This window comes from Mastigoproctus giganteus, chromosome 3 (assembly GCF_048544385.1).
Source record: "Mastigoproctus giganteus isolate SK-2022 chromosome 3, ASM4854438v1, whole genome shotgun sequence".
Classification (NCBI taxonomy): domain Eukaryota; kingdom Metazoa; phylum Arthropoda; class Arachnida; order Uropygi; family Thelyphonidae; genus Mastigoproctus; species Mastigoproctus giganteus.
In genome coordinates, this window is record NC_143577.1 from 237,221,594 (window position 1) to 237,235,207 (window position 13,614).

General features: G+C 35.7%; 1 protein-coding gene across 2 annotated transcripts in view; it reads left to right on the forward strand.

The window, feature by feature from the left end:
• The window catches only part of LOC150088912 (5-aminolevulinate synthase, erythroid-specific, mitochondrial-like), a 148,113-nt gene that overhangs the window by 86,288 nt on the left and 48,211 nt on the right, over nucleotides 1-13,614 (forward strand). Inside the window, exon 1 of one of the 2 annotated variants that reach the window (XM_090369716.1) lies at nucleotides 4,938-5,041. The exons of the other annotated variant lie outside the window; for it this stretch is intronic. Within the exon in view, the coding sequence (XP_090225842.1) occupies nucleotides 5,006-5,041 (36 nt within the window). The 5' untranslated portion in view covers nucleotides 4,938-5,005. Of the gene's footprint in view, nucleotides 1-4,937; nucleotides 5,042-13,614 lie in introns of those variants that run through there. 2 annotated transcript variants of the gene reach the window in all.

Here is a 13,614-nt window from a genome sequence, read left to right on the forward strand (position 1 = left end):
CCAGCCGATTTTCTCTTTTAGCACTTAATATGTGCTATACAATATAATTTTAATGTCAGTCACCCCTGTTTTTTTCTCTGACCCACTCATTTCTCATTTTTGTCGCTTAGGGTAATTCCTAGTATGCATCTTTCTGTCTTTTTTTTTGTGTTATTTTAAGTCTTTGGCTTTGTCTTGGTATTATGACCTCGCCAGTAGCACGGTGGTTATAATCATCTTTCTTCGCAACAGGTGGAAAAGGCATGCTTTCGAATCCCATCAATAACGCGAGGAATTTTTATGCGTGTTTTTTTTTTTTTTTACAGAACATGGCTCAGTTAGTCGGTAAGAGGCGAGGGTTCCATGGTGCTTTCTCTCCAAAGCTCTGGTTTTTCGTCCAGCAAACAGATAAAACAACCACAGAATACAAGCAATTGACATAAATAATATACTGAAGCCTTATAGCCTTAGTTGCTTTAGCAATTAACACACATACATAGATCACCTGAGATAATACATGGGAACTAAAAAACTAATACAGGTTTTCTCCAGACACACATTGAACTGATCTCTTTTAAACATTAACTGTGAGCTGCCCGTTAACCCTAGTCGTTTTTGAGCCATATAAAAACCAAAAACCACGCCATACACACTTTGAGCTAACTGATGACATTTGTATGAAAGTCTGAATTTGTACTTTTGCGTTTCTTAACACTTTTATTATAGTTTTAAGTTTCAAAGATGAACTATTTGAGGAAAGTGTACTCCTTTCCAGGGTTCTTAGTTTTTTGAATTACTTATATTTTACTTAATTTTCATTCTCATTCTTCATGCTTTAACTATGCGACCAGGATGCAAGTTTCGTCCTCTAATGCCATGCTAACTTATACAATTGTACAAGAGGAGTTGGAAAAGTTCGTAGCCTGAGTATGAAGGGTTTATTTGAGGAGTCTGGTAACACGTTACTTTTCAAGAGTCGCCTTTGGAGTCAATACACTTCACCAGTGCTGCAATGCGTTGATTCCAGCTGTGAATAAAGTCTTCTCTAGGCGTCCAAGAAAACATCCACTGCAACAATGAGTCATTGTCGGTGGAAAATTGATGCCAACAAGATAATTTTTCAAACTGGGAAATAGGCGAAAGTCCCATGGCGCTAGATCTGGTGAATATAAGAGATTGTCCTAGATTTCAATTTCGCACTTATGTAGGCAGCCATGGCAATGACAGACTTGTGAAGACGTGCATTGTCTTGGTGGAACAAGACTGCTTCGCTGAGTTTTCCTCGTCATTTGTGTGTGACTTTTACATGCTTATTAATCAGTTCAAACTTATTAATTAACAAGTTTATTTAATAATCATAATTAATTTAATTTAATATTTAATAATAATAACTAGTTTAATTAATAACTACTAATAATTAATAATTATTAATCAGTCCAAACTAGAATTCAAACAGGCTAAGAGTAAAAAACTTGCTTCTTGTCCAAATGGTAGTCGAGCATTCTGGTCTCTTGCAAAAGTTATTGGCCGCAACTTTGGCCCATCTCTGTTCCCACCTCTGCCAAAACCAGATTGTTCTGTTGCCACATCAGCCAAAGACAAAGCTGACCTGCTAGCCTCCTTCTTTTCTTCTAACTCATGTGTTGGTGAACTTGGTAAATCACCTTCTACTATTCCCAGTACACTCCATTCAATGCCTCTGTGGTCTTCCATCAAAAGGATGTCAGAAGATTTTGAACAACCTCGATGCTAAGAAAGCTCCAGATCCTGATGGTATTTCTCCACTTGTTTCAAAACTTGTGTTCCTGAACTTACTCCTCTTTTGTGTCTCATTTTTTTCACTTTCTTATTTCAATGGTGTTTTCCCTTCTGCTTGGAAATTTTCTCATATCCAGCCAGTCCCTAAAAAGGGTAAAAAATCCCTCCCATCCAATTATCGTATATTGCATTTACTTCTACTCTTTCTAAAGTAATGGAGAAATCAATTAACCCCAAATCTTAAACTATCTAGAAACCTTTCATCTGATCAACGATCGCCAGTATGGCTTCCGTCAGTGTCGATCCACTGGTGATATTCTGACTTATGTTATCCATCTGTGGACAAATTCAATGGAAAAGTTTGGTGAAACTCAAGCAGTTGCTCTTGACATTTCAAAGGCTTTTGATCTTTTGTTTGGCATAAAAGTCTTCTAAATAAACTTCCATCTTATGGTTTTCCAACTGTTTTTTGTATTTGGGTATCCAATTTTTTCTCTGACAGCTCAATGCGGGTTATGGTAGATGCTCTCTGTCTTATAACTGCTCCACTAATGCTGGTGTTCCCAAGATTCAGTTCTTTCTCCCACTCTTTTCCTCTTGTATATTAATGACCTTCTTCCATTGATCAGAAATCCCATACATAGTTTTGTTGATGATATCACATTGCATTCCACCTTCCAATTTGAGAAACCTTGCCCTGCACAAAAACTTCAACTTCTCGAATATCCACTATCAATTTCTTAAATTGTAATCTCCAGGTAACTTCCCAATGAGGTCAAAACTCAGTCTAAAACATAGTCCTGACTTATATCTCGCAAAAAAGAATTCTTCTATGCATATCTTCGATGATACTCTGATTTCTAGATTTCATGGTAATCCCCGATAGAGATATTGGGGATTACCATGACTTCTTGGCTCTCTTCGCATAAGCACATTACAAATATTGCTTCATCTGCATCTAAAAAAAAACGGGTTTCTCCGTTCACTCTGTACAAATCGCAGCTCCGCCCTACCATGGAATATTGTTCCAACGTCTGGGACGGTGCTCCAAAACCTCTCTCAGGTGTCTAGATTCCACTCAAAAAAGGGGAATTAGGCTAATTAAAAACTTATCTCTAAGAGAGTCTCTCCGCTCTTTGTGTTTGCGCGGTAGCACAGTGGTACCGTTACCGTCCTCCCCACACCGGGTGGAAAAGGCCCGGGTTTGAATCCCGTCGATGACGCGAGGAACTTTAATGGGCTTTTTTCACTCTGTGGTTGAGTTAGTTGGTCTCAGGCGTAGATAGCAAGGTTCCCCCCCCCCCAAGAATCTGGAGTTTTTCGTCCAGCAAAACAGCCAAATCGACCAGAGAACACACGCAATTTACAGACAAAATAAATACATGGGTAGATGTAATCATTTACGGGTGACCATAATATCATAATTTTTTTTTTCTCCGCTCTTTGTCTCATAGACGTTCTGTTTCTGCTGCATGCCCTTTCTATAGATACTTCCATGGGCACTGTTCTTCTGAATTGACTTCTATAATTCCAGCTCTCTCTTCCAAAGCAGTCCGAACACGTGCCGCAACTAGTTAATATCCTTTTACTGTCCAACTTCACACTCACAGAACCAACTTTTGTTCTTCCTCATTTATTTACTCAGCTTTCATTTTCTCGAAAAACATTCCTTTATACGTATTTCCTGAAAATTACAATCTACAGAAATTCAAGTCTATCGTCAACAAGTATATTCGTTCATCTTCTGAACCTTCAGCCCATGCACAATCCTAACTATTATAGGTTCTTTACCTCTAGTGTTTTGGATTTTCATAAAAAAAATTGCAAATGCATCACAAGCTCTGTGTAATATGCCCCTAAGACTGTCTGACCTTTCCGAAGGTAATCCACTATGCTTCTATGCCATTACCTTTCCAGCAGAAAGAAGCAACTTAGCTTTCCTTAAAGGAGAAGAAGAGCTGGTTTTCCACTGTTGAATGCTCCTATGCCTCTTGCTGAAAGCAATGGACTGACGTCTAATCCATTGTCACAAACCTTGCAAGGAAATTTGCTGGATCTGTTCGAAAACGATGCAAATGTTCACTTGACTTGAGAACTCTTGTGCGTTTTTGGGCTGCTATAAACAACTTTAGGACCCATCGTGCTGACACCTTTTTCATAACGATACCCTTTGTTATTTGTGGTACGCAGGTTCAGATGAAATGCTCAAGACTCTGACAATGTACCGAACTGTCACTCGTCCATCACTCATTAACAGATCATGCATACTGTCAACAACCTCTGGTGTGTTGAACGTTACAGGTCTGGTTTGATGAACGTTACAGGTCTTTCACAACATATGCCACCTTCCATCCCAGTTCTCCCAATGTTGTAACCATATCCTCATGAATGCCTTTGGCATTAATCCCTTTTTTCTCAAATATTGGATGACTGTATGGCAACTGCTTTTTTCCATTTTTCCTAATTCACACAACTTTGTTGACTTCAGGAACTGTATTTAAAGAAAGAACGTTATTGAAACTGTATGAAACTTTGTGGTTACTAGTTGAAATGTTTTACATTAATTACAGAAATTTCTAACACTCTTCCACTACCCTTTCATACTTGGGCCACGAACTTTACAAACTTCCCTCGTATCCGGACTTGTAACCAATGGCATAAGTGGGATAAATACCGTTTTTTAAGTACCATGCAAGTAGGTCCTTTTCCTTGCCGAGAGAGAATATAATCGTTTGATATTACTGTTTAGGTGTCCCCAAAACTGATTGTATTTAGTGGCTGCCCTACGCAGTAGGGGGTTCCCAGTAAATTGAAATAACTACGCTATACTTATTTCCCATGTGTCTAATAATGAAGAATCATTGAACTAAAATATTGATCTTCAATATTCAGTAGTTATTGATAATTACTGATGACTATTGAATTAGTGACTTTCGTCATTTTTGATCATGAATTATACTTATTTCAGCTAACAAAAGAAACAGGCTGAATGCATAGCAAGCACGTGGAATCCCCGAGGCAGCCGGCAACTACTGGTCCCGTTAATTTGTTTCCTTGCTCTACTAAGCGTAATGTTACAAGTGTGTAGGCCTCCTACGACCAATCAAGTCATAGCACACCTGTACGCATTCCGTCTGTGTGTCTGTTTGGCTACCACCGGTTCTCGTATACAGTACAGAACAATCGTTCCGATAGTTGACACCTGTTAAGGGGAAAAGACTGGTCCTACATCCTAGCGTTCCATTTAGCCGTCGACAACGATATCAAGATGGTCATGTTTACCATTGGATCCAGCGCTAGCAATGTAAGTGAAACTTTTACTCGTTATCCACATTCATTCACCATTCACACAGTAAAATGGGTTTTTGTGTTAGTGTGGATATATTAGCATTGCGATTGCTTGTACTTGTCTTCATTTTATGCGTTGTGTCCTCAGTGAAGTTGGGTCACCCTATTTATAGTTAATTAGAAAGCAATTTTCCTCTTCACTAAGTTTGTGGGTGTGCGCTTTTCATCTATAGGATCTATAAGACTAGATCCTGTAGATGAAAAGTCAATTAGTAGTCACACACCAATTAACATATCTCATTATTCCTAAACAATATTTTGATTAATCCATTTTATATATATTTTACATTTTAAAACTTCTACAATGTTGAGTTTTCGGACACCCTTACATACACTAAACGGAACACTGACAAAATAATGACAATAAAAATAATAATAAACATAATAAAATCAAATAAACAGAATACAAGCCCTGTTGTTTTAGAAACACTGTTCGTTGTTAGCTAGGCCCTGTCACAGGGCCGTGCCGAGCCATTTTAGTACCTGAGGCAAGAATAGAAAATTTCACCCCATTGTTAATGATGGCAACGTTGGCAATTATTTAATTTTTATTTTGGCGCCCCTTTCAGCTTTTAACCTGAGGCAAGAGCCTCGTTCGCCTCACTCTCGGCATGGCTCTGCCCTATCAAATCGACTGCCACAAAATAATTATAATGAAGTAGTAATTTCGCATTGTCAAACCTTCATTATTAGCACAATGCTTATGATTAATATGCTTTTGCACTTTGTGTTTAAGGCCTGTGTTCGAATCCAGTCATAAGGGAATGAATTTTTATTCTTTTTTGGCAACGTAACCGAGTTGGTCGCTCGCATGAGAGGGTTGCAAGGTTTTATCTTCTGGATAACGAGAGGTTGTTTTTTGTCCAGCAAACAAGCAAACTTACAGAAGAATACATGACATTACAGACAATATACTGATGCCTCACAGCCTTAGTTTCTTTGGCATTTAATACACACCTATATCCATTGTCATCGTACGGCTGTAACAAAGAGTTGTTTTGAATACTTTTCAATAATTGGTTGAATATATTTTTGAACACTTTTGAATAATTGTTTGAAGATATTTTTGAATACTTTTGAGTAATTGTTTTAAGGTATTTTTCAATACTTTAGAATAATTGTTGTATTTATTTTTGAATAAGTAACGGTATATGTTCGAAATTCTGGGAAGTAATCTAGGGTCCAAGATAAGAATAAAAAAGGCATATAAATGTATTTTGATTCTGAATGGTTGCGGATGTTTGAGTTTTAAAAAATGCCGATGAAGTTTTGAATGGTAAAAAATAACAAAAATAATGATTAAAATAAATAAGAACAAACAGATACGTACCTAGTAAATGTTTGCTCATACAAGTGTGTGTTTTCTTGTTCCAATTTATTTTTTTATTAGTTTTCACCCTTCACCATTCAAACTCTACAGCCATTCCCCCCCACTCCACCCTTTAATTTAAACCAGCTGTAGCTCTGTAATCATTCAGTAATTAGACACATGTTTAGATTACTTTGTTTTTCTTATTTTGTATCCTAAAATATATCCATGATTTTTTTTCCACATATTTTTGATACACCAGTATATGTACAATCGTGTCTAGTACATAAATTGGAACTATTATTTAACTTTGTCATTCTTTTTACTAATAATAACTCATAAAAAGAACTGAATTACTGTATTATATTATTCTATTAAAATATTTTAGTATAGCCATTACATACAATAAAGTTTATTTGTTTGCTTATATTTATTTATTTATTTATTTATTTTTGCCTGTTTTAATTCTTGAGTGGCGCTGTGATCACTGGATTAAAAAATTACTCTCGATAAGAAACAGAAAAGTGTGTCGTCTGCTATGTAATAAAGTACTAATCTGTACTTTAATCACGTACTGCCATAGCAATTGCCATTGCTAATATTAATCAGGATGTGTGACAGGGAAACTCCCTAAATGCTGATGTTTGTAGGGAACAAATGGCGCACTGTGAGTAAGATGGATCAAAATTTTGTAGCATAGTATTCGAAAACAGGTTGGAGTGACAGCAATTTTTAAATTTAAAGAAGTATATACATGTATAGTATTGTATTTACTGACTACTTTGTATACGATGTATAGGGTGAGCTAAAAGTCAGGGCACACTTTTATTTTCAATTTCCTAGAAAAGTATAGAAATATTGTAATAGAAACTAAACTTTTATTATTTAATAAACCCCATAATTTTTACGGTCATGCAAAAGAATATGTTTAATTGTAAAATGGTGTCCATTAGCTTCAATATGTGAAATAATAATAGAAATTATTATAATTTCTGTTTTTTTTTTTTTTTTTTTTTTTGATTCTCTGCGTATGAGTTTTCTCCAATAGACATAGACTTTTAAATAAACTCACATAAAAAAAAAAAAAAAATCTTCATGGATTAAGCTGGTGACCAGAACGGTCACTCGATAGGGATACAACACCCGATCCATTTGTTTGGTAATTTTTAAGTTCCCTAATTTAATCCTGTATTGAAAAAGAGATCTTTCCTTCAATTTTAGGATATGCAAATTATTATAACACTGATAAATAGTTGTCTGAAATAACATTTCTGTTGGGGAAAAAAAAATTGTCCAACAATCTCCTCAGAAGAAATTCAGTCCCAAAACCTAGACAAAAAAAAAAAATATTTTTTTTTTTATTGACACTTTAATTCTTTTCAAATATTAGGGTTCTTAGTAGCCAAATGATTACAATTCTGTGTGGCCACTTAACCTTGAAAGTTACCTCACAAAGAGGATGGTAGCAGGATAGTCGCAAGCTGAGGTGACCAGAACTTGAAATATGTCAAGAGATTTCACAGTAATGGCGACATCTTGATAGGGAACAAATGTCGCAAAATGCAGCTTTAAGCTCGGAAATCAGAAAAAAGAAAAAATAAATAAAAATTACCATCATCTTAGTAGCCTTGTAGGACAAGAAGGTCTCTTAGAATTTTGCTTAAATGAATTAGTTTTGTCCTTGTAATACGTGTCCATATTATTAAAAATATATGGACACGTATTTTTTTTCATGCAAGTAGGCTGCAAAATATATTTGCAGCCTACTTGCATGTAAAATAATCAAAGAGATTCTAAGCCTTTTTTTTTTTTTTCGCTGATATAAGACAATAATGTACTGCTATGAAACATTAAACCGTCCTCCCCACATCGGGTGGAAAGAACCTGAGTTCGAGTCCCATCGATGACGAGAGGAATTTTTATGGGCCTTTTTCACAACGTGGCTGAGTTAGTCGGCCTCAGGCGAGGAGAGCGTGGTTTTTCCTCCCGGAAACTCGATTTTTCGTCCAGAAAACAGAAAATCGACCTCAGGATTGACACAATTTACAGACAGTGTACACGGAGCAATATGGCCTTAGTCGCTGATGCTCCTAAAACCTTACAACAACATAAGAATAAACATCATATATGTATCTTGCTATCGCTTATTTATACCAGCAAGTTGTTTTGACTTTAGCAATGAAAACAATTTTGCTATTTAAATCAATAAATATTTAATAATAATTTTATTAATAGCGTTTCAATAAATATTTAAATATTTTAAGTCCCTTTCCTAAATATAACTGGCATTCAGCTTACATTTGATATTGATGAGAAATATCTTTAAAATATCGATTGTAATCTACAGGCATAAGCAACCACAGCAGTTCTAAAAGGCCTCTACGGCCCTATCCAGAAAACATGAGCACTTTCGGCCTTCACCTGCAAAAAATAAAAGTTACTATATAGTTGGAGAGGGCGTTACTTCTGAATTTCCCTCGTACAAGACATGTGTGTTGGTTTGTAGGTCGTAGCTGTTGCAACACATAACTTTAATTATATTTCGCAATACAGTAGTTCCTTTGTCTATTATTCTTTACGCCCTTTCCTATCAATGCAGCTGTAGCAGATCGAGTTTGAATTCATGTCACAGGAGTAGCACTGAGAAAATTTAAACAACTTTCTTGACAATTAAAAAAAGTTCCATCTTGCACACATTGGTGCATCTTACTAGCATCACTTAAATCTTCCTTATTTTTGGCAAATTAATTGATTATGAAACTGATAGACAGCAATCTTGGCGATACAGCGAGGTGCAAATGGATTTGCCAACGTCCTAAGTTTTCTTATTGTCTCCCTTTAAATTATTTAGGTCAGAAGGTGTCCATATTATTAAAAAAAAAAAAAATATATATATATATATATATACGAAGAAAGCAATTATGATTATGCCTCAGCTGCTCTGGTCTTGATAGTAGCTTTTGTTCTTGCTCAACTTTATTGATAAAATATATTTGCAGCCTATTTGCATGTGAATATCTTTGCGACTAAAAGAAGACAAGGACTCTTGTCTTCTTTTAGTCGCAAAGATGACAGAGCAAACAAAGCTAGTTTTTTGATAGCTTGAAATATTGCTCGTGCCAAACGTCCATATGGAGAAGGAGAATTTATTAAAATAAATCACTAAAACTAAATAAATCGTTATTATTATAACTGAATTTAAATCTCAAGTGAATTATGCAACTTGTGGTTTTAAACAACTTTTTTTTCCTATAAAAATCTGAATCGACATCTCGGAAAAACCCTTGATCGTGAGTAATATTGTCGATAAATCTGAATTACCATGGGCTAAGTGCTCGTCCCACTGTAGATGGTCTCAATACTGTATTAGCATTTGTTATGTACAGGCACAAGCAATCATATCGGTGATAATATTGGAAAAAGCGCCTAATGAAATAGTGACATCTGCTGAATGCTAGAGTAGCCATTCATATTCATGAAGCATGACATAATAACTTAGTCTTCCGAAAAAGTTATGAAACCACTATCCGTGTGGTGTGTCGATAGCACTAAAATATTATTTAAGCATGCTTTTCAATCGATGTTTAGATGGCCACGACATGCAAAAGATTCCCGTACGTCTAATCTACGTGCCCAGTCTTGGTCGAATTGGGAATTTACTACCGAGGCAATTCAACAAATGCAAAATAATATTCCTATATTATTACGTGAGCAAAAAAATTCGTGCGGCTTTTTCAAGGCCTAACAAGCATGAAGTGTGGTAAAATAGTGAAAAGTGACGAAAAAATGGCTGCCCCGATTACAATTATTCGACTTTTTTGAGTTTGAGTATAAATAAACTGACATAAACGCTGAACAAGTAACCCGTAAGATATGCATGGCAATGGACATAGCGAGTAAACGCACAGCCTAAAAATAGTTTCAAAAAACTAAAATCAGATGATGAGTCACTTGATGACGGACCCCGTGAGAGTCGAACAACCGCCTTGAATCGGATTCAAGCCAAACATGCCAGGTGCTTGGCAGAAAGATTCAATGTGAGTGATGAAACCATTCGTTCACATTTTCAACTAGGAAAAAGGTGCACAAGCTGAGCAAACGGGTTGCACATTAAAATCACAGCCGACAACAAACTCCAGAGACTATCAATTTGCTTTTCGCTGCTTTCACGTCACAATAATGAACCATTTTTGGAACGGTTGCTGGTGTGCGAAGAAAAATGGCTTATGGCAGTAACATCAAACAATCCATCGTAGTGCATCATCCTATGAACCAGTGCCGCACAAATTGAAGCCCTCACTTCACCAACAGATTTTGTCGTTTAGCTGATGGAAAAGAGCTGGTATTATCCATTACGAGCTTCTGTCCTCTGATCACAGGAGACATAAAGTGTTTTTATTATTTTCTTTAGGTCTGCTTTAATTTTATCCTTAAAGTCCTCACTAACTTTTTGGTCACTTAATATTAACACTATATCAACTGCTGTATAGTTGAACAATAACGATCAAGGTTCCATGTCTATAAATTGCGCTCTTTCCCGGATTTGAACAATATTTCATATATTTTTACGAGATTGTCGAAAGACAGGCACTAGCTTTCAAAATATATATTCCTCTGCAAGCATTTCAAAGATATGTGACAATCACTGGCATTTTAAAATGATGCTTCTTTCTCCATCCTGGGAAAATTTTCTGGTGAATTCAGATCTTTTCAAAAGTATCAGCAGAAGGTCCCCTTCCTCTTAGGTAATTAATAGTCCACAGTAATTTTCATTTATGAACCAGTTGGTGTTGTTGCAGTAGGGTTTTTAGGAGCATCAGCGACTAAGATCATATTGCTCCGTGTATATTGTTTGTGTTCTGAGGTCGATTTTCTGTTTGCTGGACAAAAAAATCCGAGATTCATGGAGAAAAAATCATGCTACCCTTATCTGAGACCGACTAACTCAGCCATGTTGTAAAAAAAATGCCTATAAAAATTCCTTATATTATCGACGAGATTCGAACTCAGGTCTTTACTAAGTGGGGGGGAGAACAGCAATCCTATCAACTGTACTACCAACACCATCTGAGCTACTCTACAATCCATAATAATAATAACTAAAGAATTTTATTACTAGTCATGTGCGCTCAGTTTTTGAAACCAAATAATTTAAATAATTCGTGAATGATACAGAAAAATATATCTATCAGATTACAATAAACGAATGCTGTTTACCTGCAGACATAATTACAGGTAAACACGACAAAACAACATTTAAGCTCATAAAGCTCCTAGAATGTCGTTTGAAAGGTAAGTTTAAAACACAAGTCGAATGTTTATGAAGATGAATTCAACCGAAATTCTATTTAACCGTATCAAATTACACGTAAGCAAAAAAAAAAAAAAAAAAAAATATATATATATATATATATATATATATATATTAGCACAAGAAATTAGTTTTATCCATTATCTCCCGAGAAAATTCTAACGAAAACTATAATTATAATAATAATTAAGCAAGATAATTATAATGAATATTATTAAAACTCCATTTTCTATATATACTTGATATTATTTATACCTGTCAAAATTACAAGAGACAACAAAATAGGGGGAAATAGCAAGCATGACGCCATGTTGTCTCGTAAATACTACTTAGAGTCTGTTTTATTTGCAAGTGCAAGTTCGCTTATTATGAAGCACAACACACTAATTGGCAGCCTTCCATGTTCATGAAGTAGAGCTCAGTTTTTTTTTTTTTAATCTCTAAAATACAGCATATCACGTTTCCTACTTGCCGTTGTGTAGTAGAAGCGAACATTATGTAGGACAGAGACGGATGATCTTTTTTATAAATCAGCTCTCCCGGAAGTGAGAGAAAATAAAAAAAATAATAATAAAAAAAAAAGATTAAGGTGGCGCTAGTGATTACAACTATTGTTAAGTGCAAAGTTTAAGGTTTTTGACCGTAGGAAAGCAAATACAAGCAAAGAAGTGGCCTTTTTAAATAGTTACATTACGAAAAACAATACAAAAAATGTTTTTTTCCTTTTTTTTTTTTTTTTTTTTCATTAAACGGATCGTGTTCTTATATTTCTATTTTCACCATGATTAGATGGAAAAGGTAAGGTAAACGCAATTTTCATAAAATATCGAAAAAAAAAAAAAAAACATTTAGATAAAATGGTCTCAGTCAACAGTTGTCGGGCTATAAAAAAATTAAAAGAAAGTAAATAAAAAGCTGAAAAATGAAAGCACGCGTGGAACATGGGGATAATGAGTAGTAAAATCGGAGGACTAGCAAATGCAGCGATCAAGAGAAGATTAAGATGGACAGAAGACACTGAAAGGAGCAAGAGAGAAAGGAAAGATTGGAGAAGGAAGATAATACCGTATGAGGGAGATGTGTTCTAATAAAACTATTTAAACAAAAAGGCGGGAAGAAAAAAAAAAAAAAAAACATGAGAGCACTCGCCAAACATCAGACTACCATAACACCGCTTAATAATGATATCAAAGGAAGTTAGTTGGGACTGCACCCCTATAGGCACCATTTCTCTCATAATACTCTCAATAACCAATTAAGAGTTCAAAACTCGAGTTTTTTGTCCTTAAAAAAAAGATAAATCCTCCGTAATGGAACGGTAAACTCAGTCCAGTTTGGAAAAAAAAAAAAAAAAAAGACGGAAGAATTCAGCTGTCAGCAACTGGAATCCTACAGGACTGTAAATATACAAAGAGAAATCTTGATAGCCCCCAGCCTCCTGTGTGCCTAAGATCCTCAGTACTCTAACTCAGTCATCACGGGTAGCAATAACGGTTGTAATCACCAACCTCCTTATACCGGTTGGAAAAGTCCCGGATTCTAATCCCATCAATGAGGCGTGGAACTTTTTATGGGCTTTTTTCACTCAGTGGATGAGTTAGCCGGTTTCAGGAAAGGAATGCAATGTTTTTTTCTCCGAAAGCTCGGGTTTTTTTCGTTCAGTAAAACAGATAAACAGCAGAGCGCACGCAATTTACGACATGCTATGCTACACATGGGTGGGGTTTTTCTAGAGTAGCTCTATATGATAAGCGCTTTTTCTATTTTTGCTCCAACTCACAGATACAAATTAAAATATGTGTTCTTTAATTTAATTGGATGGGGAAGGGGAATTTTTTTCCTGTGCAACCCTGAACCGCAAAAAGGGCGAGGCAGAAGGTCACTTGTTCCAGGCACAACAAAGTCGGGG